Source organism: Emys orbicularis, chromosome 5 (assembly GCF_028017835.1).
Source record: "Emys orbicularis isolate rEmyOrb1 chromosome 5, rEmyOrb1.hap1, whole genome shotgun sequence".
Lineage (NCBI taxonomy): Eukaryota > Metazoa > Chordata > Testudines > Emydidae > Emys > Emys orbicularis.
Window position 1 is genome coordinate 45,396,194 of NC_088687.1, and position 27,888 is coordinate 45,424,081.

Here is a 27,888-nt window from a genome sequence, read left to right on the forward strand (position 1 = left end):
TTACATTTGCATTATTTTCTCTGGCATCCTATCATCTGTTTGTCTTCTACAATGTCCCCACCATCTTAATCTTTTTGATTGCAGCCAATCCATACTCCGATTTCACAGAGGAGCCTACCCTCCTAACTTCTTCATTTGTCTTAAAATCATTCCATTTTACATCTGCCATCTTCCAAAGAACTCTCATTTCTACTACCTACAGTCTTCTGATGTCTGTTCCATTTAATGTAGCTGTTTCCAAAGAGTTATGCTGTTAGTACACAGTTTTGATAATATTACGTTTGGTTCCAGGTGAAAAAGCATCAGTCCATAATTTCATGCAGCACTTGTAGCTAAAGTACATCTCCTTTTAACCTCATCTTTGATTGAACCTTCGGCACTGATCAAGCTTCCTAGGTACATATAAGATTTTACTTGTTCTGTGACTTTGCTGCTTCATTTAAATACTTTATCTCTTGTCCCTTTTCCAAGATACAATAAATGACAAGAAGATAAAGTGGTTGTAAGTTCATGTTGACTACACCAATTTTCCAAGAACAGCAAAAAGTATCATTAATTCAAACGTGTGTGCCAGTTGTACATCATCTGCAGAGTGTGAATATCTGATCAATGGAACTTCTGCCTGATCTGAAGCCACACTGTTCCTTCTCTACTACTTCCTCTAAAACTGGCATTAATCTGTTGCCACCTATTTTCATCATGATTTTTCCTAGTACTGATAATGATCTTACAACTCTGTAATTATTCTAATCAGCAGGATCTCCTTTCTTCGGGATTGGTAAAACTATTGCATTTAGCTAGTCACCCAGTACCTTTTCTTGCTCCTATGCCTTCTCATATATGCTTTCCCTAATACTTTGATAACACTTGTCCTGCTTTCAGAGTAGCAGCCGTGTTAGTCTGTATCCGCAAAAAGAACAGGAGTACTTGTGGCACCTTAGAGACTAGCAGCTCAGCTGTAATACTATCTATTCCTGCAGCTTCACCATTTCTGCTTCTTTGTCTATTTCTTTTTCGGATGTTGGTTTAATGCTGAGATAGATTTTGTCTTACAAGCTGCCCTGTTCCTCTAGCATGTCTAGAATGCTTGCATCTGGATGAACTTCAGGGTTCTGCACTTTGTCAAAATGATCCTTCCATATTTTCAGCACCTCTTTGGCATTTGTTGTCAGTTCACCAGTGACCATTCTTACCACTTGCATCATTGGCCTGATTGTGCTTCTATACAACTTAACCTCATTTTCATATATTGTTTTCTTGATGTCTTGTCTAGTTGTTGAACCTCTTCTTTCCAGAACTTCTGCTTGTCCAATTTTTGTGATTCACCACATTGTGCAATGCTTTTACTACTTCTGCTTTCCCAGCAGTCTTGAAGTGTTTATACTTTTCCTGCAGTGTTCTTGTTTTGGTGCTTGTCCAGGTTTTCATTGTTTGCTTAGGCCATCCAATAACTTCCTCAGCTGTATTTTGTATCACTTTCTTGAATATTTTCCATCCAGTCTGTGGTGAGATTTCTTCGTCATTGCAAATCAGTGGTCTGAAATGTTCTTCAAGCGTCAACTTATATACCATCCTCACAGAACTATCCTTTAACTTATCAAGTTCAAATTTAGCTCCAGTTGTAGCCATCTTTTTCTTGGACTTTAACGTCATCTGAATCTTTCCCATTAGTAGACATGATCACTGCCACATTCGATATTCCTATAGACTCTTAACATCCAACAGTGATCAGTGCCTTTTACTAAAAATAATGTGGTCAATCTGGGTTTTAGTTTAACTGACTGGTGAGTTCCGTATAACCTTGTGTATATCTTTGTGAGGAAACCACGTACCACCAATAATCAGATTGTGCATCTCACAGCAAGTTTTTAACCTTTCCCCATTATCGTTTGCTGCCCCACTGCTATGTGGTCCAACACTGTTCATTTGCTTACCATGTCCTCTACCAACCTTTTGCATTCATATCTCTCATTATCAAAATCATATCATGACCAAGAATCTCATCTACAATGCCATCTAACTGTTAATAAAATCCTTTTGTCTCTTCCTCTTCTGCTGCTTTTGTTGGTGCAGAACAGCCAGTCAACTGCAGTAGTAAATCTGGCTATGAAAATCCTCTCAAACGTCAGTTTCCAGCTGCTCACTGCAACCCGATCCCTGTGCTTCGCTTGTCCACCTGAATGTCAGGTGTAAAGGAAAGTATAATTTCCAGCTGTGAATTCTCCTGTATCCAGCCAGTATGACTCCTGTATGGCAGCAAAGGAAACCTATAACTTCCTTTATTCTTCTGCTACTAGCTCAGTCTGGACTGGAGCGAATAGAGTTCTAACATTCCAGCTCACAGTACATGTGATATGTTTAGCAGTTATCTGAAATCCACGACTATTTCCATTTTCTAGGCTTGACAGGCCTGGGTCAAAATCCATATAAGTCAGTCTGGTTTGCTGTACTATAACAAGTAAATTTCAGGTATAATGGCTTGTTAATCCACCCTATCCATCTTATGGGAATGCCATGTGATAGCCTGCTGGCCTACTAGAAACAGGTATCAATGGTTCCACATTAGTCTGCTTGCCTTCCAAAGCTAATGAGCTTAGACTGCTTGTATTTTAATCGTTTTTTCTTCTGCTAGACAAATATATATCTTTAAGTGTATATCTTTCAGGTAAGAGACATATCTTTAAGAGTACTAAAAGAAATCATAAGAGGCCCCATTTTTAGCAGTGTGTGGGGACTTAGTTAGCTTTCATTAATCATAGCAGGACCTTATGTGCTGCATTGCAGCACACTGAAAATATAGTCCTGGGAGTCATTCCTGAAATTAGACGTAGGATTTAAAATGCATTTAGAAATAAGAGTAGCATTTCCCAGTGAGTTGATCGTAATGTTGTATTACAATGGCACTTCATTTAAACTTTGATGTACATCTCCAATTTTGTACTTACAGTAGATTTTCATATAACATTATTGTCAATAATTCATGATTATGGTGTAGCTAGCTATTTCATAATTCATGTTCCTACTTCTTATAAATTTTTGCTTATTGCAGGACTGTTGCTTATTCAAATCCCATGATTAATTTATGTGCGTCTTAAAACAGATTACGTTTTACAGCAACCTTATCACTTAATTCATTTTATAGACAATTATACACAAATACATTGAATTTAATACTTGTGATATTTCAGAAGGTATTTCTGCTCTGCAGCTCACAAAAATCCAGTAATAAATGTTTTTAAAGAATATCTTAGATAGCTCTAGTAAAATATGTTTAACTGGCTTGCACCTTTTTGATGTCACAATATCATTCATGCCTTGAGATGCCAGCTGGTTTTAAAATATTATTTTTCAAATGACTTAACTGTAAAAAACTAAATTACACGTAATGTGATTCATATAGTAATTTTTTCTTCCTGTAAATGTTGTCCTGCCCCAGAAACTGTCCTGGGATCTGTTCTGTTATAGTGCACTTCATAAAAAGTGAAAAACTTCTCTGTTGTTTTGTGTTAACAAAGATGCTACATTATGCTTAGAAGAAGAGAGGCAGACTAGATATACTATTAATTATTATTATTATTTTATTTTATTATTATTTTATTATTACATTTTGTAAATAACTTATGAAACTATCAGGGCACTGGTCCTTTAGGCATGCATGCCCTGTTACAGGATGTCAGAATTTGGAGAATTTTAGTTGCCAGCTTGAGTATGTGACAGAGGTGCCAGGTGATTTGGGATCATGTGATTGCCTTTGGGACAATATAAAGAAAAACTCTTAGTTTAATCTAGGAGAGTCCAAAGTCAGGAAAATTGCTAGGAAGCTACCACCTCCCAGGTCATCAGAGGGCAGGAGGCCTGGGACTAGAGCCTGTGAACCTAAAGAGGCCTGATACAAGTGACTGTGAAGCCCAAGGAGAAAGGCCAGAAATAACTTGAAGCTGAGACAAGGGTAAAGAGTGAATACTTTAGCATGGATACTTTTTGTCTTACAATATTAATAAACCTGACCCCCCAAAAAGGGGTTGTGCGTTTTAAACACTACTTGTGTGGTGTGTGAGTACCTTAAGGGTACTGAAGAAGGGGAAACTGAGGCACTTGTTCACTTGACAAGGGCCTGGAAATGATCACTCTGTAATAACATTATTTCAATAACATTAATAACATATTTTAATTTCTATGGTTTACATGGTTAAGTTATTGGTATGAGTGAAAAGGTTATCACTCCTTCCTGTAGGAATTTAGTAGTAGTACAAAAATAACTTTCTAATCTGAAAGCAGTACAAATATTTTTTTTCTCTTTGTGGGCCCTATTCAAGACTTTCTACTCAGATAGAACTCCAACTTCTTTAATGATAGTTTTGCCTGAATAAGTAGCCCTGAATGATGGCTTTATCCAGAAAAGCACTTACGTGTCGTCTTGCATGAATCAGGGCCTGATTCTATACGTTGCTGGGCCTCTGATGAGGTGCCCTCAACTTCTGTTTACTTCACAGGGAATTGAGGACTCTCAGCATCTTGCAGGGTTAAATCCAATGATAGAAGATAATGATGATTGTTAATAACAGTAGCAACATTTATCAAGTTTCTCCTATTAAATACTTGTAGTTAGTGTTGTGGGATTTCCCCTCCCTTGATTGTGTTGGAGAGAATGAAAGGGTGCGTGGCGGGCACCTGAGGGGCCAGAAAGGAGGAAGCTCCAGTAGATGAGGCAAGAAGTGACAGGATTTATTACAGCTCACATCATCTTTTAAAATTCACCTCTGCTCTGATGCCTAAAAACTACTGAACAGTGGTTGGGCAGCTGGTGTGCTGTGATTGCAGCTTATTATGTTAATCATAATTGTATAACATCTTGTGCTATTCTCCTCCCTTGCCCTCCCAATCTGTCTGCTCTATCTACTTGTCTCTTGTCATATACTTATATTGTAAGCTCTTTGGGGCAGAGACCATTTTTCCTTCGCATGTGTGTGCAGTGCCTAGCCACAAGGCACTATCACAATACAAATAAATAACACTGATGACAATAATAACAGTAGTGACAGCATTGATATGATGTGAGAGTGGAGTAAAAAATCTAAAACCAAATTTCCAAAGCAGAGAAAACATCAGGGTTTTCTGCTAAATTTAATTCTGCTAGATACAAGACTGTCTGCAGGAATCTGCTGAATCTTGTGTGATTCGGGTTTAGCATTTTTTTTTTAAATTTAAACAGAATCTATTTACATTCAGAGATACTTACCGGAGCTTGCAATACAAATTCTCTCACTCAGTATAGGATCACCACACTTTTCAGCAATTAGCTTTGTAGCATCATCAGAGACCCTTATGGTATATTTTTATCATTATATAGGAGGACTGTCATAGCTAAAGTTAATGGAAAATGGACTAAAGTTAATTATGAAATTCAGGGAAACTTGGGGGAAAATCCTGTGGTCCTCTGACAAACTGTGAGAAGAACAATCTTCAGAAAGAATTGCTATCGAAGCAGAATTCAAATCTGGGAACTTGGCCTGACCATGGAAACTACATTTGTCACCACAAATATGGCATTTATGTCTAATGCAACCGACGTAGTCACCAAATTAAAAAGGACCAAAATCTGTGGTTCTTAATCAAGCAGAACTTCCATTGAAAGTGCTGAGAGTCCTGCTTGGTTGAGGACTGCAGAATTTGGCCCCACATCACTGTTTTTCCATAGAAAGTGCCTTCATGTGTAATTTCTTCTTTTTTCTCAGCAACTGCCCAAAAGTCAGTGGATGTGAGCTTGTCAGTCAGTTACAAGGGAGTGAAAGTTGTCAGGACTCAATATGAAGTTGCAGCTGTAACTTCTTATTGTCAAAAGCATCTTACCTGGTAACCACTGCTGCATCCCTGACTCATGGAAGTACTCTTATTAACTTCAACTGGATTACTTGCATAAATAAAGAATACACATGTAAAAAAGAGTTGTGGAATTGGGCCCTTAAATACACCAAAGGATGGAATGCAAGGTCAAGACTCAGAATCCATCTTCAGTTCCCTTCTGTTTGCCATCAGTTCACCACTAGTTAAAGATTGCTGAAATACTAAGGATGGACAGGGTGGATTACAGAAAAACTTTAAAGATTCCAGGATGGCTCAGAGGACTGAAAATATTATGGGATATAGGCAATGGCATAACTCCCAGTGACTTCAGTAGGGTCAGGATTTCACCCCAGTACTGTCTTCTGCTTTACCAATTAAAATTCCACCCAGATCAAACGTGTCCAGAACTTTGCTAGACAATGCTCTGTGTGGAATACGTTGGTGGTCTCAATCCAATTTTTAATGGATAGATATCACCATTACAAAAGTATTATTAAATTTGGCACTAATTTTCATCCTTTTTGACCATTTCATTTAAGAGGCCAAGGATTTAATTGCTGTGTAAGTAACAATACTATCTCTCTCTCTCTCTCTTAGATAGTCCCATCAGGTTAGTGTTGAGATACATTGAAGAAGCACTGTGGGGAAGCTTGTGTTGCCATTAGTTGTGTTGTATTTCTTTATTCTGTGGTTAAACCAAGGGCTTAAGTTTCCAGTGCTCTCTATCCATCACCTTTAGCAAGCATTACATTGACTTTTAAAAAGATGGAATCAAGCCTTTACTGTGAACTGACTTTCTTTTCCTGGTTGAGTTACACTATTAATGCTATTTGAATATGATTTATATTAGATTAATTTTTCTAGTATGTCTAAAATACCTAATCATCTGTGAAATGTAACAACTTTCAACTTTGCATTTCATTAACTGTCAGGTGAATGAGTCAATTAAATGTATTTGGAATGCTTGTACCCGACACATGCAATAACTGAGGACTCTGTTTCATTTAATACAGTAATAATAAACATTCTGTGAGCAATATTTCAGCAGCCAAGAACACTTTTTGTAGCCTTTTCTATCGGCAAGTATTTGGCTAAATGACATAACTGAAAACAGGGTACAGAATGAATCAGACTAACGGTTTCATGTAAAATTCCCAGATGAATGTACATTATTGGCAAAAAAGAATTACTCAATACATAGCATAAAAAGAACTGCATTGTGTAAATCAGTGGTGTCAAACATACACCCTTTGAGCTGGCAGCGTTCAGCTCAGTGTTGTGATCCAGCCTGTCTGAGCAACAGACTTTAAAGTGAAACTTATGGAATTCTTTGGTAAGTTTCACTTTGCAGTTCTTTCACTCCCTTCCTTTGTGCTTTATGCACAGATCCTTCATGTACTTTGGTGTTTTTGGCAGCTGTCCAGATGGAGAGTTCATCACAGATTCTTCCTTCGAGGCAGGAGGATACTGCGCCAGCCTGTAATAAGAGTTAAAACAGTGAGAAATATAATCTTATTGTTTCATAGACAAAATGGGGAAAGACAGACTCAGAAAACTACTAAAGTGATTAGATTGTTTGGCAGAATAAATGTATTTGTTCCTTGCCCCAGAGTGAGTATAATAATCCTGGTGAAGCTAATATGATTAAGGCCCCTTGTTAGCATTTTCTGTGTCTTAGCTTGCGTTTGACAGAAGAAGGGGTTCACAGAGTAGATTCTCGCAGATTAAACATGAGATGTCCACTCACTATTTCTCATTTGTTCAAATCCTGCAAAGATTAGTACTTAAAAGCAAGACAAAACGTAGGTTAAATGAGTTCAGTCCAGTTTCTTGTAAACCAGTATCCACATCACAGTAAACACTATCTGATTTGGCACTAATTGGCATCATTGCTGGTAGTTCCGTCAAAGAAATCAAGTTTGAATGAGTCTGGAAATTGAACTACCCTCCAGCCCTCAGAGAAGATCACTCCAGGTCAGGATTGTGACATACTGAGGGAGTGAAATGAAGGAAACTAACATTCCACTGCCTCTGCTTTATTTGTTCTGTGGATAAATAAATTGAGGGCTTGAGTCTCCAAGGCTGTCAGTGTGCCATCTATGACAGACTTCCATTAGAGAAAAAGAAAAAGCAACCACATGTTCAAATTGGGCCTGATGGTTACAGACAAGGCTTTCTATGTTGTTTCCAGTTTATCTTTATGCACGGAACTTACACTACAAAATATTTCTTGAGTAAGATAAGACTGAAAACTTTTGTGTGTGTGTGTGACTTGTACTTTGTACTCAGATGGCCTACTTTAAAAACCAAACTAGCCCTGTTCTTTACATTGAATTGGCTTTGCAGCTCTGGGAGCTGTGACATGCTGAAGTGTTAGATTATAAATGAAGAGTGGCATATCCAGTATCAGTATTGTTGTATTTGTAACCTCTAGCGTTTTAAATCCCATTTCCCCCCAGGATCTCCTGCCCTTACTGGCACTGGAACTATTGCTGTCACAGTGGATGATGTCAATGACAATGTTCCTACATTTGCCTTTAAGATGTATTCCACCACCATTCCAGAGGATGCACCTACAGGGACGGATATTTTGCTAGTAAACTCTTCAGATGCTGATGCTTCAATTAATGCAGTTATCAGGTATGGCCTTTACTTTTGATGGATTTAATGCTGCCTGATGTATCACATGAAGATGAAGGTTTTTCCTACTGCTCGTCACCACCACTTAAATACTAAAGACAAACAAGGATGGTGATTTGTACATGGCAATATTGTTTCATCAAACCTGGGATTGTTAAAAATCTTCTAAGTGGTAATCTGAAGACATGATATTGCAATTTATTTTTAAAATCTGCCAAGTTAAAAGCAAATTTAATTTAAACTCATCTGAGTTTAACTGATTTCTAAAACTTTGGATCCCTCTAAACACAAAGAGAAACATGGATAAAGCAGATATATTTAGCAGACTGCCTAACGACCATAAATTGGCCAAATGCCGTAGGTTGGACTAGTGTACATAGCAGTAATATGTCAAATAAAATGGAGATGAATGGGATCATCCATGATGAAATGGAACAGAGATAGAGAGCTTGTTACCTCGCTGCTTCCTGTTAACTTTGTATAGTCTTTAAAAAAAGACTATACAGGTCGAATTCAGCCCTCAGCTGCGCAAGTGTAGCTCCCTCTGATGGGACACAATTGGATATAAAGGTTGTAATTAAGAAGGCTTAATTAATTAGTGCTTCTAAAGTATTTTTATATTCATTGATGGAAGTCACTAAAAAAGTAGAAACTATTATTCTTGAAAGTTGACCAAATCCAGAAGTTTAAATCTGTGACCTTTGAAATTGGGGAGTATACCTCTAGCTAGATATAACGCGACCCAATATAACACGAATTCGGATATAACGTGGTAAAGCAGTGCTCGGGGGTGGGGAGGGGTCGGGGCTGCGCACTCCGGTGGATCAAAGCAAGTTCAATATAACGCGGTTTCACCTATAACGCGGTAAGATTTTTTTGGCTCCCGAGGACAGCGTTATATTGAGGTAGAGGTGTAATTTGGATTTCAGAACTCATATACCAACTCAACTTAATAACTAGTGCTGGGGATGATTGTAAAATTGTATACGTTTGTTGTTCGGTTCTGGTTTGTATTCAGCCAGAATCTCACAAGAATAGTTGGTTTCTGCACTGTGGAACTGAAACCCTAGCCCGATTCAGCTTTGATCTTAATTACCAAACCTTAAACTTAGTTAGAGCCAGATCTAAATGGCACTTTCTCAGCCACTTCTAATTTTAGGGTCAGATTTTCAGACTTGGGTGTTTAAAGTCAGGTATTCAAGTACCCTTCCCACTAAGCCTAAATATGGATTTAGGTGCCTAATTTTAAAGCTCCAAGCTTGAAAACTGGATTTAACAAGAAGAAGAAGAAGAAGAAAGACTTAGCAGTTAGAATAACCTCCAACATGCAACTTATAAGCATCTCTGTATATTGCAGAAGATATACAGTCCATTTAATGATGAATTGGTTCTAGATGCAGAAATATCATTACCCACCTTGCAGTGTCATTTATATATGTTCATGTGGTGACCTCCTTTGATTTGTTGCCAGTGGAGCAAATACATGGGCAACTACTGTGCTTAGTTTGAAGATGAATTAGCAAAACAAATACTACAAAAGGCAAAACGTGAATTGTTTTATCCCATTCAGAAAAATCGATGAAAAGGGAGAGTTTGGCAGTTTTCTTTTATGTGCCAAATGCTTTGTATAGCTCTACTGGCACAATCATCTTTTTTTAACTGGGCAAATTCCTACTGTTGAGCTCTGGCAATAAGCATTTTCAGAGACAAGAATAATGAAGATGTCAGTTACAGGCTAAACATTACCCACTGAGGACTGATGTGTAATGGAATGGAAGGCAGTCTCGTATTAGTTATTAATCACTCCTAACTATTGAAGAAGACAGGTGGGTAATCCTTTCCCTTTTAACTTTTGTGAATACAAATACTAATATCTATGTGCCCTAAAATACACAGCATGGGGATAAAAAAAATAATCTCAATGTCATTCACTTTTGCCATTTCATCTACTTTTTGTCTTCAAAGTACAGAATAAAATTGCTGTGGTCATAAATATAAAGATACAGAGAACTAGATTGTAGAAAGGTAAACATGTACAAAATATTATATTTCCTTTTTAACCTGCTTGATGCCTAGAATAGGAACTTAGTTTTTTTGGCATTTTTAAAGTCTTGAAAGGCATCCAGATGTAATATTTATAAAATTTGCTACAATTAAGCTTTTAATTCCATGCAATCTTACTTCAAGAACATGATTTTGGAAAGCCTTATTATCTTACAGAAAAGGATCTTTGCAAAGCAAAGATTATAGTGTTTATGTCTGGTGATCAGAAATTATCAAAGTGTCTTTAAAGTAATATGAACTGTTTTGGAGGACTTATTTATCAGCCTTTATCATTTCATCCACTGTCATCTCAAAGTGGAATAGTAAAGAGAAATGGTTCTTTCAAGTGTAGCCATTTAAAACAAAATTGTTTGTTTGGGGGTTTTTTTAGTCTTAGGATAAACTTTGCTTTGCTTGGACATTATATGTCCAGATTCATCATTCAGATAATACATGTATTAATAGTGTATACAATTACAGTAAGACTTGATTTTACAAAACTCTGGCAGAAGGTATAAAGGACTAAATATTTAGGGTCTGCTTTTCAGAGGTGCTAAACACTCAAAGACTTCAGTAAATTCTGTTAAAGTTGAGAGTCCTGAGCACCTCTGAAAATTGGATCTTTAATTTCCAAGACTATTGTGCCAAATTCTGAATCAAGAGTCCCACATCAAGCCAAAAATAACCAAAACAAAACAAAAAAACAACCCCCCCCCCAAAGTTATGCAAGAATCAGATAAATCTCTGGGAGAGGCAACCTGATGATATATACACAAATCCTAAGTATAGCTCTTTTTCTTCTGTTTTCTGTGCGATATAACCTAGAGTCATTAAAAAAGGTTGATGCAGGTGTGTTACACCCAAAGGTCACATGTAGACATATAAGGAAAGACCAAATTTTGTGCACATCAGTCACAAAAGTCATTCCAGGACAGAATGCAGGACTTCACAGAACTTTGCAAGGCCATTTCATGAACAGCTGGCCATGTCCAGAGGATCATATAGTAATAAAACTACTTACTGCTGATCTTATTTTGAATAATTTGGGGGTTCTGTTAAATTGTAGTCTATGGTTAGTATCTTCCTTGTTTGCAGTGAATTCTGCAGCGGGAAAGCCATTACATATGAGTGCCCTGTGGCCACAATTTTCTAGTAGATGGGATTCTGAAGCCCAACGCCTTGTAACTTATGTCTAAGGAATATTCAGTTAGAGTAAAGTCAAAATACAAGACTAAATGCTTGACATGAATCTGCACTATTGGGCCTCTATCCAGGGAGTGGGGTGTAGGAATCACCTGGTCTGGAAACTGATCATAGCCCATGGATATTTGAAGCTAGTTTATATGAAGTGGATTATATCCATTTTGCTATGAAATGTGTTTTTTTCGGATTGTGAAGGGGTCAACTCACCGCTGGTGCCTCCTCGTGGCTGGGTGTGGTGTAGCAGTTCCCTGGTTGTCTGAGAAGCTCCTGGCTGCAGTCTGCCCATTCCTTAGAAGCTGAGGGTTGAAGGTCTGTTCTCTTCCCTCGTCAGCAACCTAGTTCTGCTCCCCTTTTAAGCTCCTTCTGCAGCCTTGCAGGTGAGGTGGGGCAGGACTGGCTGAGTCCAGAGCAGCTCCTTAACTCTTCGTTGTCCAGTGTGGGGTTTATATACCCTATCACAGGAGTAATAGCTGGAGTTTAGGTCACGTTTCATAAATACAGTATGTCAAACATAGACTCCGGTCCTGCAATTGGCTCCATGCAGGCACGGAGTCCCATTGACTTCAGTGGGGTTCCTCAGAGGCAAACCCTTGTGCCAGCTCAGAACACCACTGAAGATAGTGGAATTCCACATGGGTCCAGGGATCTGCCAGTGTGGAGTCAGTTGTGGGACTGGATCCATGGTTTGTAAATATATAGCATGCCCTTGTAAATCAGTACCTGCAAAGGACAAGCATGTAAGACAACAATGTAGCAATATTTTGTAATACCAACATGTTTTTATTTTCCATTGTATACCTTATTGTAAGAAACCACCTTGTCCCTTCTGCTGCATCATGGCAGCTGTGATGGGCTGAAATTCTCATTGCTGTGAGACTCCACTGTTAAAAGGATAGTCTCAGTGAAGAGTCCTTGGCTCTGGGTTCCACTCCTTGAGGTCCTCCAGAGCTGAGTTTAGTAAATTATAGGATACAGTGAAAGGCACATCTTTTTAGATTATAAGCTCTTTAGGGCAGTAATTCTGATTGATTATGTTTGTACAGATCCTGACACAATGAGGCCCAACCTGATTGTTGCTTTTAGGTGCAGTCACAATATTAACAAATAAAAATCTTGTGAATCTCCATTAAAAATTATGGTCAGTGGATAAATATGAATTTATTGGCAGAGCATGGGGGTGGGAGATTGGGGTGAGAATGGTTTGATTTGCGGCCAGTTGTTGGCAATACTGATTGTCTGTATTTTTTGTAATTATGCAGAAGTTCTGTCCTGGAGCATACCTGTGCTATGGAGTTTTATAGGTTCAGCACATTGTGGATCTCTGTACTTCGTTATTTTTTTAATTTAAAATAACTTCTTTCTGGTGTCTTTCTCCATGGAAACACTAGTGTTGTCCTTTAACAAGGATATTGGCAAAAATAGGGTGAGAAAGAGGATGCCTGATGACACTGTCATAGCAGCCTGTGTTAAAAGACACACTGCAGGTTAGAGGTGAAATTTGCACATATGCATTCTGTAGTTTGAAGGTTTAGTGAGACTTAAATAGTTCATTAGACCTTTGGAAGGCTTTCTGCATAAAGGTGAATTTCACCCCAGACTAATATCTCTTTAGCCAGTAAATAATTACACATAGCCATCTTATTAAATAATAGTTAAGCAATTATGAGTATGCCCAGGGCATTTTCTGGGGATTAATGACTTGCTTGGGAGACTTTATTGCCATTATTTCCAGCTGGTTATTGATTCCCTAGGAAATGCCATGGCCTATGTGAATATTCCTGTCATAACCCATTTTGATGTAAAATAAGCAGCAAAAATAATATTCCTATGTATTTTTTTCATACAACCATTCTTGTTCTGGATCAGTACAGAAAGAAACATTAGGTTGAACAGTGCTGCTGCTGTTGATTCAGGCATTTCTGAAAAAGCAATTCTCCCTACAATTACATGTTTTGTTTTTATCAGGGTTATAATACCATAGACTGGAATTATCCACTTCAACCTTTTGTTTGCATTTGAAAAATTGTACAATTCATTATATTATCTGGTCATCTGGAAAAAAATAATAATCTACAACGCATCAAAATATCATTGGAGATCCATACTTCTGCTCAAAACAAAAATCTAATCTATCCATCTAAGCAATCCAAGAGTGTCAGTAAGATGGAGCCCAGCCTATCTAATGAGCTATAGTATCATTTTTTCTGGACAATCAGTACTTTACAAATACATGATTTGACATATTAAAAGGCAAGGGAAATGGGAGCAGAATTTGGCCTCTTGCTTAATATCAATCTGTCCCTGCTGATACCAATTGAATTACTCTGGATTAAAATTGGTGGAAACAAAAGCAGGCTTTTGCTCAGGACCACAAAATGATACAAACTAGAAGTTCTTTCTACCATTTTACAGTAAAATAATCCTTTTGTTATTCACAAATCCTTACTACTATTTACAAATCCTTACTCCTCATTGCATTTTACAGATTCAGATTGGCAGGTCTCAGCCTTGTGGGATAATATTTAGTCTGTTAGTGTGTCAGCTTTAACAGTCAGGCTCCAGTCTTGAGAGACTGCTCTATTCTATCCCCCAAATGTACTGAAGTTAATTCTGCTCCACCTTCATCTGTATAAAGCAACCAGATTTTGTCAGTCCCTTGAAGGGTCACTTAAAACAAGTTTCAAACTCCAGCGGTTCACTTTAATTCCAAGAGAGCAGAACAGGTTCCATTCTACTTAGATCATTTCCTGTCTTCATCCATAATGTTAACGTAAAGGTATTTAATGAGTGTTCCCAAACTTGAGCAAAGTCCTAAAAAGAATGAAGTGAAACCTGTCTTAAGTGACTGCCCAAAATATCAGCAAACCTCAGTTGCCCAGTAAATATGGTCTTTAATTTAAGATCAAACTTAATTGCACCAGTAAAATGGGGATTATTTATAGCAGTCTCTTAAACAAGAGGAGCCGTTTACTGGAGTTGATCCTTTGTGCAGGTTTCACAGTATACTGAATATTGAAGGTCTGTAAAGCAGAGTAGAAGTTTAGATTAGAGAAGTGCTGAGTTAGGTGTATTAATGAGTATTTCCCACCTTTGTGTACTCTTTGGCACCACAAATGGTGGGGAGCTGGAAAGTTTCCTACATATCTCCTAGAGATACTTCCTCTAGTGCTGCCCAATGCAATTGTACAACATTTTGGGATAGTTCAATTTGGAGGCCAAAACTTGTGGATACACGGCAAAATACCAAACTCAGATGCAGATGTCTGATCCCTTTTTTTAGTTAAGTACACACTGTTTCTTTTCCATCTTTAGTTTATTATCATTTATTGTTATTTTTATTACTATAGCACAGAGAAGCCCTAGGACCCCATCGTGCTAGGTATTGTACACAGAACAAAAAGATAGTCACTGCCTCGAAGAGTTTACAGTCCAAGTATAAGACAAGAGAAAACAAATGGATACAGACAGATGGGAAAGCACAAGGAAAGAATGAGACAATATTGGTCAGCATGATAGTAGTTTAGTAGCTTAAATATTTATTATTATCATAATAGAGTTTCTTTCTTATGAGCATACTAATAGAAAACGTCTTGTCTTTTTTTTTTTTTTTTTTTGTCTTTTGAACAGCTATAGTCTTATTGGTGGTAATTCACAATTCACAATCAACCCATCAACAGGACAGATCATCACCAGTGCATTACTAGATAGAGAGACTAAGGAGAACTACACCTTAGTAGTTGTGGCCTGCGATGGTGGCTTTCCCAAAGCCCTTTCCACTTCTACCAGTGTCCTTGTCACTGTTGCCGATGTGAATGACAATCCTCCCAAATTTCAACACCACCCTTATGTCACCCATATTCCATCACCTACAACTTCAGGTAATTTGATAATGGTGGCCCTCCAGGAGATAATGGGATAATGTAAAAACTGATCAAGTGATAGGTCATTCCATAAGAAATTTGTAAAATATATTGCTCTGTAACTATTTTACATTGTCTCTCATGTTTGTGGCACATGCTGTTGGAAATAATTAACAGAGTTGAGACAGTGAATGGGTTTGGATTAGTAATTATAATGTATTCTTCTGTGTTTTTTTTCTCTTCACATCCACATCAAATCATCCCCTTTTGAAGCTCACTAGTTACAGTATATGCAGTATTATCCAGAAGAGCTGATATTTTTGTTTGGCTTGTTATTAATTCACAACAATAATTTTGTAAGGATAGATTAGTTAATCTCTATAAAGAGTTTTGAAGATAAAAAGTTCTATACATTTTATTAAGAAAAAGCATACAGGGCAGTTGATGTGACACCTCTTAGTGGACCAAAAAATAAATGCAAGCTTCTGTGGTGAAAAGGTCCCTTTTTCAAGTTGTCATCTCTTGAATCCCCAAATTTGTCTACTCAGATGTCCTCTGGTTAGGGTAGGGAATTTGCCTTCCTATGTGTTTCCAAAGTGTCAAGTACACCTCTGCTTCTGTACAGATAATATTATTTCATATTTTAAAAGGTAGCACATCATCTACAGTATGTTACACACTTTTAAAATGATTAATTCATGTTTTACTTTACAGGTTATTTCTTTGTGAAGGCAAGAAAGTACTCACGGTCTTAGTTTCATTTATTCTAGGGCCCTTTACAATACACCGATAGTGCAAAGAAGCCTTACAGTGGGCATGACTTACACTTACACTGTCCTTAAAGTCCCTTTATGCTGGCAGAGTGTTATAACTGGGCCTAAGTATGAATCAGAATCAATCCCTCAAATCTAAAAGAGAAAGAAATGATAAAATTACATTTAAGAGAAGGGGCAATAACTGCTGTTTCTGCCTTTGAAAACCTCCCCTTCATATGTAAAAGCCCTTCTGTGTCTCTGTGAGGGTCTCAGAAAAGATTTCAAAAATATCTTTTAATGATTCTTGTCCATGTTACATTTTAATTATAAAGGCTTCTCTGGAGACTTCTTAAACTCAAATATCCTTCCCACCTTGTATAAATATTCATGGATCCTGCATCCTTTGCACACCCAAATTTCACATGACTGTAGGGTTGAGTTGCTTGATTATACAGTTTATGTTTAAACACATATAAATACATCAGAAGTGGAAAATCTTGAATTGCCACATTTATTAATATTTTTCATGCATAGGATGAGCACTTGTGGAATATATTAAATATAGAATGTTAATATCCCTCTTGAAAAATCATAATGTTCCATAAATAATAGATGTCTAATTATTAACTGAGCTTATTCAGTTTTTTAATAGCTTTATAAAATACCTGAAATATAGGGATGGATGTGATTACTTAGTGAGGTTTTTAAATTGTGTAATTAAGAGACTGTATATTGCAGTGAAATTGCAGTAGGATTCACTACTCAGCAGATTAAAATAATCATTCCAGGGGCACCATGATGTCCTCTAAAGTGCATACGGGTTTATTGTCATATTTATTCTTTGCAGGTTTTTGTCTAATGGTAATCCCAAGACATTCATATACATACAGTGATCACAATTAAAAAGTGTCTTAAACTGAAAGATTCTACCAGATTTAAAATGGAATAACTCTGGAACCCCTAATCTTTCAAAACAGAAGAAAGTTTTAAAGTATGATCACTGCATGTATCATAAATTTACAAAATTGCATATTATTGCTCTCATTGCAAGGCTCTAACTCTCTGTACATACAAACATACATGTTCCCTGTATAGAAGATTTTTATTTTCCTTTTAAAGAAATAAAGTATCACATTGCCAGGAATTGTGTCTAGTCTTCTAAATTTTTAGTGATTCCAAACTGTGTTTTTGAAGGAATGATTTATTTTGTCCATACTTCCTCCCCCTTTCAGAACAACAATATCAACAAAGACCTTTGTTGTACAAGATGAAACTTCATATATTATGAGCACAGCTGATCTGAGATCAGTAACATATGGGTAGATTTCTTGTTGAAGGTTTCATTTTCATGCATTTAGGCAGCATACATGACTTATCCAATATTATCAGGTTGTGCCCTGCAATTTTTTAATATAAAACTTTTTTTAATTAGAAAAGAAAAAAATGTCAAAATACAGTCAAAGTCATAATTTCTTTGGACTTCACTAACTTAAAAAACAGGAAATAAAATTAAATAAAACATGTTGTTGTTTTTTAAAATCCAAAAGCTGAAAACCTGTATGCCAAGCTTCAACTAAAAGGACATTTTAGAATCCCCTCAAACTACTCAAAAAAGCTGTTGATGATAATGGGTTTGGCAGGCACAGCACTAATTGTAGTAGAATGTGGTGTAATGTGATAGTCTCAAAGACAATAATATAGTTTCTTGCCATGATTACTTCGCAGTGGTCTTAATGCACACTTGGAGACGAGAATACAGCCTGGCTGCTTTAATTTTTGTAGCAGGATAAAAAATGGAGTTCTGACAAGTCATCACAACCACATAAAATTAATGTGCCTAACTGAAGCAGAACTCTTAATTTTGTCCCAATCTTGTCAAGCTCAAGTATTGTAATACTGCTGACTTTTGGTGTTCTTCATCTGGCAGTTCCTCCCTTTGGGGTATAAAATGTTGCTCTCTGAAAAATAGCAACAAAAAGAAATGGTTTAAGGGGACTGTCAAAGTCACTCTTGTCCCTCGCAGATTTTGCCTTCAGAGTTTGAAAAGTACATAATTTATATAGATAACTGGTGTGAGCCAAGCTTCAGCACCAGCAAAAACAGTGAATGGATGTCCAGCATAGAGGACATTCGGCATCAAATCTTCAAAAGCGTGCATACACAACTTAGGCAGACAAGTACCCAAATACATGTGTGTGTGTGTTGGATTTGCATGTGCAGACAGGTATGTGTAAGTGCAAACCCAAACTGTCCACGTATGCTGGAGAACTGGCACACTTAAATACTATGTGTACACATTATGAAGGTTGGTCATACAATACATGCAAAACATAGAATAATTTAAAATATTAAATACCATGCAATGTATTACAATTACAGTTTTCATATAATCTTACTTAGCGAATACTGTCAAAATGGGATGCTAAAGTTTCGGAAAGTCAGAGGCCCGTTTGCTTATAGGCACTGACATCTGTACATACACATACTGCATTTATTTATTTATTTATTTTTGTGAACACACCTGATTTTCAGGCACAAATGTGGATGTATGCACATGCATGCATTTTGTGTGCGTGTGTGTGTACGCATGCAAGTAGACCTGAGTGGTTGAAAATTTGGCTTAATATCTCATATTCTCTTTTATCCTTATGAAAAAGGGTTAATTGTCAGAACAGCATCAGGTTACCATGAAAAATAACAGGACTGGTGTGCATAATTCCCAATGCTTCACATTGAAAAATTACTTTGCAATGTCCTATTTTTGTTACACAAAATTAATTATCCACTTTGTTCTTCTTGGCAGGTTCGTTTGTGTTTGCTGTGACAGTCACTGATGCTGATTCTGGGCCCAATGCTGAGCTTCATTATTCCCTCATGGGAAAGAACTCTGAAAAATTCCACATTGACCCAACGAGGGGGGCAATTATGGCTGCTGACCCACTGACAGGGGCTTCTGAAGTGACTTTTTCCATTCACGTAAAAGATGGTGGCCTGTATCCAAAAACAGACTCTACAACGGTAACTGTGAGATTTGCGAACAAAGCAGACTTCCCTCAAGTTCGAGCTGAGCAACAGACATTCATATTTCCTGAAAATCAAGCAATTGGCACCCTTGTCACCACTGTTTCTGGGTCTTCATCCAGGGGGGGTTCCTTGTCATACTACATTGCTAGCGGTAACCTTGGCAATACCTTCCAAATTGACCAACTAACAGGACAGTTCTCCATCAGCCAACCTTTGGATTTTGAAGAAATACAGAAATATGTGGTTTGGATTGAGGCCAGAGATACGGGCTTTCCTCCTTTCTCCTCTTATGAGAAATTAGAAGTAACAGTGGTAGATGTCAATGATAATGCACCAGAGTTTGAGCGAGATCCATTTATTGCTGAAATAATGGAGAACCTTTCACCACGTAAAATTCTGACTCTCACTGCTGTGGACAAGGACAGTGGCCCAAATGGACAGCTGAACTATGAAATAATTGATGGCAATAAAGAAAATAGTTTCAGTATTAGTCGAGCCACGGGTGAAATTAGAAGTGTCAGACCTTTGGACAGGGAAAACTTGGCTCGCTACATGCTAACCATCAAAGTTTCAGACAGAGGTACCCCTCTTCAGAGCACCACAGTAAAAGTTATTGTTAATATTTTAGATGAAAATGATAATGCTCCCAGGTTTTCTCAGATATTCAGTGCTCCAGTGCCTGAAAATGCACCTCTGGGTTACACAGTTACACGAGTCACAACTTCAGATGAAGACATTGGTGTGAATGCTATCAGCAGGTTCTCCATAAGGGATACAAGTCTTCCATTTAACATAAATCCCAGTACCGGGGACATTACAATCAGTCGACACCTAAACAGGGAAGATAGAGACCGCTATAGAATCAGAGTTTCTGCACATGATTCTGGGTGGACTGTAAGCACAGATGTGACTATATTTGTGACAGACGTCAATGATAATGCCCCACGATTCACAAAAACATCCTATTACTTAGATTGTCCTGAGCTTACTGAGGTTGGATTAAAAGTAACTCAGGTTTCAGCAATAGATCCCGATGAAGGATCTAATGGCCAAGTTTTCTACTTCATAAAATCCCAGTCTGAGTTCTTCCGAATTAATGCTACCACAGGGGAGATTTTCAATAAGCAATATTTAAGGTATCAAAATTCCAGTGGTTCCAGCAACATCAATATCAACAGGCACAGCTTCATAGTTACTTCTTCAGACCGAGGCAGTCCTTCTTTGCTCAGTGAGACAACAGTCACAATCAACATAGTGGATAGCAATGACAATGTACCACAGTTTCTTGCTAGTAAATATTTTACCCCTGTGACTAAAAATGTAGCAGTTGGTACTAAATTAATTAAAGTTACTGCAGTTGATGATAAGGATTTTGGACTGAATTCTGAAGTTGAATACTTTATTTCTAATGAAAAGAACACTGACAAATTTAAGCTGGACAGCACTACAGGCTGGATTTCTGTAGCATCTTCACTCATGACTGAATTGAACCAAAACTTTCTGCTTACGGTAAAAGCAAAGGATAAAGGCAATCCTCCCCTCTCATCTGAGGTTACTGTTCAGATAGTTATCACAGAGGAAAACTACCATACACCTGAGTTCTCTCAAAGCCATATAAGTGTTACTATCCCTGAGAGTCATGTTGTTGGAGCAGTTGTCAGAACTGTTTCAGCAAGGGATAGGGATGCTGCTATGAATGGACTAATCACATATAATATTTCTTCAGGAAATGAGGCTGGTATCTTTGCTATTAATACATCTACAGGGGCATTAACTCTAGCCAAACCCCTTGATTATGAGTTATGCCAAAATCATGAGATGATTGTTAGTGCTACAGATGGAGGATGGGTAGCTAGAACAGGTTACTGCAGTGTCACGGTTAATGTTATTGATGTGAATGATAATTCTCCAATATTCAGCACAGAAGACTACTTCCCTAATGTATTAGAAAATGCCCCAAGTGGGACAACTGTTATCCGTCTAAATGCAACTGATGCCGATTCTGGACCTAATGCCATGATTGCATATGCAGTTCAGTCCTCAGATAGTGATCTCTTTGTCATTGATCCCAACACAGGAATTATCACCACCCAAGGGTTCTTAGACTATGAAACAAAACAAAGTTATCATCTAACTGTGAAAGCTTTTAATGTTCCAGATGAAGAGCGATGCAGTTTTGCTAGTGTCAACATCCAATTAGAAGGAACAAATGAGTATGTACCACGTTTTGTGTCCAAGCTTTACTATTTTGAGATCTCTGAAGCAGCTTCTAAAGGCATGGTTGTGGGAGAAGTCTTTGCAAGTGACCGTGATATGGGAACCGATGGAGAAGTCCACTATGTTATCTTTGGCAGTAGCAGAAAGAAAGGTTTCCAGATTAATGAGAAGAGTGGACAGATTTATGTTTCAGGTCCTCTTGACAGAGAAAAGGAAGAACGTATCTCTTTGAAAGTTCTTGCAAAAAATTTTGGGAGCATTCGTGGTGCAGATGTAGATGAAGTAATTGTAAATATCACCGTCTTAGATGCTAATGATCCTCCAGTTTTTAGCCTACAGGTTTACAATATACAAATCAGTGAAGGCGTTCCTCCAGGGACCCATGTCACATTTGTAAGTGCCTTTGATTCAGATTCCGTCCCAAGTTGGAGCAGGTTCTCCTATTTTATTGGTTCTGGGAATGACAATGGTGCCTTTTCTATCAATCCACAAACAGGACAGGTTACCGTCACTGCAGAATTGGACAGAGAAACTTTACCTGTCTACAACCTGACTGTGTTAGCAATTGATTCAGGAACACCTTCAGCAACAGGAAGTGCCTCTTTATTGGTAACACTGGAAGATATCAACGATAATGGACCTACCTTGTCCACCAGCCAGGGAGAAGTAATGGAAAATAATCGTGCCGGAACTCTCGTGATGACACTTCAGTCGTCAGATCCTGATCTCCCTCCAAATCAAGGCCCCTTTACCTACTACTTGCTTAGCACTGGCCCTGCAACCAGTTATTTTAGTCTTAACACTGCAGGAATTTTGACCACAACTAGGGAAATTGACAGAGAGCAAATAGGCGACTTCTACTTGTCAGTGATTACCAGAGACTCTGGCATTCCTCAGATGTCTTCCACAGGAACTGTACAAATAAAGGTAATAGACCAAAATGACAATCCATCGCAACCTAGAACAGTAGAGATCTTTGTTCATTATTATGGCAACCTATTCCCAGGTGGAATTTTAGGCAGTGTGAAACCCCAGGATCCAGATGTTTTAGACAGCTTCCGCTGTTCCCTCACTTCAGGAGTTACAAGCCTCTTTAATATTCCAGGGGGCACTTGTGACCTGAATTCCCAGGCAAGGTCCACAGATGGAGCATTTGACCTGACAGTTCTTAGCAATGATGGGTTACACAATGCAGTTACTAGCAGTGTTCGAGTTTTCTTTGCAGGGTTCAGTAATACCACAATTGAAAGCAGCATCCTTCTTCGCCTTAGCGTGCAAACTGTGAGAGATTTTTTGACCAATCACTACCTTCACTTCCTGCGTATTGCCAGTTCACAGTTACCCGGATTAGGAACTGCTGTGCAGCTCTATGGGGTTTATGAAGAGAGTAACAGAACCTTCCTGATGGCAGCTGTGAAACGGAACAACAATCAGTATGTGAATCCCAGTGGCGTGGCTACCTTCTTTGAGAGCATCAAAGAAATCCTTTTCCGTCAGAGTGGAGTACGGATAGAGTCTGTGGATCATGATTCATGTGTTCAAAGTCCATGTCAAAATGGAGGAAGCTGCTTGAGAAGGCTGGCTGTGAAACCTGTTTTAAAGAGCCACGAGAGTATCCCAGTAATCATCATGGCAAATGAACCTCTGCAGCCCTTCGTGTGCAGGTGCATGCCAGGGTACGATGGTAATTTGTGTGAAACTGACATTGACGAATGTCTCCCATCCCCTTGCCACAATGATGGGACTTGCCACAACTTAGTGGGAGGATTCTCATGCAATTGTCCAGATGGTTTTACCGGAATGGCCTGTGAGAGAGACATCAATGAGTGCCTGTCCAGCCCTTGTAAAAATGGCGCTGTCTGCCAGAACTTCCCAGGAAGCTTCAACTGTGTTTGTAAAACTGGATATACAGGTATGATCTTTTTTTCCTTCTGGAATTAGTATGAAACAGAGAGAGGGTAAAAATGTCTTTTGAGTACCAGTTAGCAGCTGCTCCAGCTATGATTATCAGTCTTAGTATGAGTATTCAAAATAAGCAGAGGAATAATCAAAATAAGAAGCTGACAATAAATAAAACTGAGCAAAGAAAATAAGATGCTGACAGAAACATTGTCCTTATTGTTCTGTCCTCAGGCAAATATCACCCTGCAGATCCATGTTAGAAAAAAGGGATTTCACAAAAGCTATCCCATTTTTTAAATATGCTACATCCAGTTCCAATATTTTAAAATATTATTTTCCTATTATTATTATTATTATTTATATTACAGGCCCACATATACTAACTTCTGGACAAACATGTAGGGAAAGTCAGTCTCTGCCCCAAATTTCTTACAATCATATAAGACAAAAACAGATGAGGGGGAGGGGGAAGGAAACAACATAAAAGCAGAGTGATCAGGGAGAGAGGCACATGTATGTTGTTTCCATGTTTTGTTTGTTTATGTTTTGTTTTCAGTCAATAATATAAATGTTACATTTTTATCACTTCGGAGAATTTTTCTGTAATATTTGTAAAGTGTTCAAACACAGCAGCACCTAAAATGAAAAAGTTGAGATCTCTCTCAAACAGCATGCTGCAATTCACTCTGGTAAATGGGAGTTTGCACTCTGCACTGCCATGTGGGAAAAATGCAGTACATTTGTCCAATCAGCAAGGGCAGAATGCTACTGGAGGATTAAATTCACTCCTCCCTGTACAGAAAGAAAGGAGTCACTGGGCATGGGACCCTTTTGGCCATTTTAGAAGAAATATCAACAGGTTCAAAGCACAGACCCTTGCAGGCCTCCTTTGCTGTGAGAACAGACAGTCCTAGGCTTCAGTTGAAAGTAGGAAGATGTGTTTAGCCTTAGAATTTTCAAGGAGACAGAGAACCACTCAAGTATCAGCACAAGACAATTTATCAAAGCCTTGCACTATTTAATTTGCCAATTAAAATTATTTCAGCATGATTATCTGACAGTCTTAAACGACTTAATTATTTAGGCTGTGATTCAGGACAAGCATCCCTATTCAGGACAGCACTAAAGTGTGTGCTTAACTATAAGCACATGCTTAAGTCCCATTGAAATCATGTGCTTAAATGCTTTCCTGAGTCAGAGTCACAGTATGCTTTGCAAAATAATGTTCTTGGACTGGTGTGACTTATTGCATAGGTGTAAGCAGACCTTTATTTGAGTACTAAGGGGTGTAAATAGAAAACTAGGATTGGCTTTTTTAGGTTTTTGTTTTTTGAAGGATGTAAAATTGTTATTATTCTGAAACATTTGAAAAATTCAAACAAAAGTTTACAAACGTATTTGTATTAGCTAGATTTGACACTTTTTTTCTAGTGAAGATCCTGAAGGATAAATATTTTATAGCATTAAATATTTCATCTATACTTAGAGAGAGATGTGGAGAATAGGGGATAGTTGCATATAAAAATACATACTATGGAGCTAGGCATCTTCTTAGTTTTATTTATGCCTACAGATGTTGTTTTTAAAGGGCAGAAAAAATAACATTCTAGTAACCTTCATTCTTCTTCGAGTGATTGCTCATGTCCATTCAACTTAGGTGTGTGTGCTCTCCACATGCACCTCTGCCGGAAGTTTTTCTCTCAGCAGTATCTGAAGGGGGCTGGCTCTGGCACCCCCTGGAGTAGTGCGCATATGCCGTGGCATATAGGGCGCCGCCAGCCCCCTCCACCCTCAGTTCCTTCTTGCCACCAGTGACGGTGCATGGAACTGTTGCTGCTTCAGCTAGCACTGTTACTTCTCGTTCGTTCGAACCCATTTACCTCTTGTATATTATTGTATATAGTTTCTCTCTAGTTTTAGTTTCCCTATTTGTTAGTTAGAGACTTAGTAGGTCCCAAACGGGACTTCGCCTCGGGATGGGGCATGCCCCGGTCCCCAGGATTTAAGCCCTGTGATCGCTGTAAAAGGCCTATGCCCATTAGTGATCCACAAAACAGTTGTTTATGGTGCTTGGGTGAAGGTAACATTAGTGATAAGTGCAGAATCTGCAAGTCCTTCAAGCCCAGGATGAAGAAGGAGCATGACATTCACTTGAAAGTTCTCCTTATGGAGTCTGCCCTTACCCCAATGCCAGAGCAGTGCTCCTATTCGGTGCCGAGCAGTGCCACACCAGTACCGTCTACACGGCACCAGTCCCATTCCGTGGTTCCAGCCAAGAAGCCCAGGAAGACGGGGCGAGGAAGGGAAAGGACAAGTCTGGGGTGGACCAAGACCCTGTCTTGGGCACTTCTTCACTCCCTTTGGGATCTCGGGCCCCAGCTCAGGTCGAGCGGTGTAGCCCAGCCCGCTGTCCCACCAACTACCCTGGATAGCGAGGAGGTTCTCGTCAGCTCTGGGTGCCATCCATGCCGGAGGCCCTGCAAGCAGTGCAAGAGATTATGTCCCTCCCGGTGCTGCCCACTCCGGCCCCTGTGGGGTCCTGGTTACGGGGTAAACCCGCTTTTGGACCACCACAGTCTCCATCTCTACGGCAGTGCTCCCCGTCACGGGGGACGTCCCGCCAACAGTCGCCCTCTCGCAGCCAACATGTTTCTGACCATAATAGGCAGAAACTTCGCAGCCCTATCTGGTCTCCGGACCTCGGACAAGGGCAGAGAGGCTCGAGGCGCGGCTTGCTGGTGACCAGGTGCAGACCTCTGGAGGCACGCGCCCCCTGGCAGGAGTTTTAGAATCGGTGCCCGGAATCTCTGTGGCACTTGTACCTCTCCAGGGACAGGTCAAGGGACTCCCGTCTCTGGGACTTCTGCATCGACCATGGAATCCATCTAGAAGTGTGTCACCTTCCGGGTGCCAGGAACACGCTAGCAGATCACTTAAGCAGGGACTTCTCCTCTCACCACAAGTGGGTGCTCCACTCAGAGGTAGCTGGCTTGATCTTCCAGAGATGGGGAACTCCCCAAGTGGATTTGTTCTCCACCAGTCAGAACAGGAGGTACCACAGGTTCTGCTCCAGATGGGGTCTGGGCAAGTGCTCCCTCTCTGACACCTTCCTCCTGCTGTGGGCAGGAAGCCTGATGTAGGCGTTCCCTCCGATTCCACTCATCAGCAATGTCCTAGCGAAAATCAAAAGGGGCAAGGCGCAGGTTATCATGATCGCCCCATCGTGGCCACACCAACATTGGTATGGCACACTGTTGAGCTTGGTAGCAGTCCCACCGTGGCCACTACTGCTGTCACACGACCATGGTTGCCTCTTGCACCCCAATCTCGCATCTCTCCACGTTTGGATGTTGCTTGGCTGAACCTTAAAGAATGGACCTGTTCGGAGGGGGTCCAGCAGGTCCTCCTGGGGAGTAGAAAACCCTCAACTAGACAGACCTACCTGGCAAAGTGGACAAGGTTTTCCCACTGGACGGCCGAACAAGGCATCTGCCCTTCGCATTCTTTGGTGCAGTCGATCTTAGACTACCTGCTTCATTTGAGGAACCAGGGCCTGGCACACTCCCTTATCAAGGTGCATCTGGCAGCCATCTCTGCCTTTCATCCGCCCATCTAGGGGCAGACGGTGTTCTCCCATGACATGACAGTCAGATTCCACAGAGGTCTCGAGAAACTTTTTCCTCAAGTTCAGTTCGCAGTCCCTCAGTGGTATCTCAGCTTGGTTCTGTCCAGGCTCACGGGCCTGCCCTTTGAGCCTTTGGCCTCGTGCTCCCTGTCTCACCTATCATGGAAGGTAGCTTTCCTGGTGGTGATGACATCGGCGAGGCGAGTTTCCAAGCTGCGTGCCCTGACCCACAGTTTACAATTAATCCCTGCTTAGAAGTAGGAAAAACTCACTGTCTTTCAGATGCAATCAATATACTTGGAGTAACCCTAGGAAAACAACAGAGGAATCCAAAATATTTTTTTTCCGACAGAGGAATGGGAGTCCAACTCATTTGATAGCATGACATTTAATACTTCTGGGGGAATTCTACACCAAAAAATTTACAATTCTGTGCACAATATTTTAAAATTCTGCATATTTGTCAAAATAATGCAATATAATAATGCTGATTTCAATTATTTAGGTAATTTATTTAAACTACAATACAATGGATGGACAATGGGAGTGGGGAGCATTGGAGAAAATCCCCAAACTCCGTTGCCTAATAGTAATGTAGCTAGGTTTGACCCTTTATTTCTAGTTATAAATCAATAAATATATGCAGCTATATGCTCAGTGTTACATCATAGGCAACTGAAGAGCCACGGAGGGCTGAGGAATCAAACTCACAATTTATATTGGCTACTGACCATCTCCAGAAAGGTCAGTGAAAAACAGTTCATGGAGTATATTT

At 39.2% G+C, this 27,888-nt stretch overlaps 1 protein-coding gene across 1 annotated transcript in view; it reads left to right on the plus strand.

The window, feature by feature from the left end:
• Window positions 1–27,888, plus strand: part of FAT4 (FAT atypical cadherin 4) — a 227,467-nt gene that overhangs the window by 149,692 nt on the left and 49,887 nt on the right. Inside the window, exons 7-9 of the mRNA XM_065405846.1 lie at window positions 8,304–8,484; window positions 15,358–15,608; window positions 19,149–23,498. Of these exons, the coding sequence (XP_065261918.1) occupies window positions 8,304–8,484; window positions 15,358–15,608; window positions 19,149–23,498 (4,782 nt within the window). The remainder of the gene's footprint in view (window positions 1–8,303; window positions 8,485–15,357; window positions 15,609–19,148; window positions 23,499–27,888) is intronic.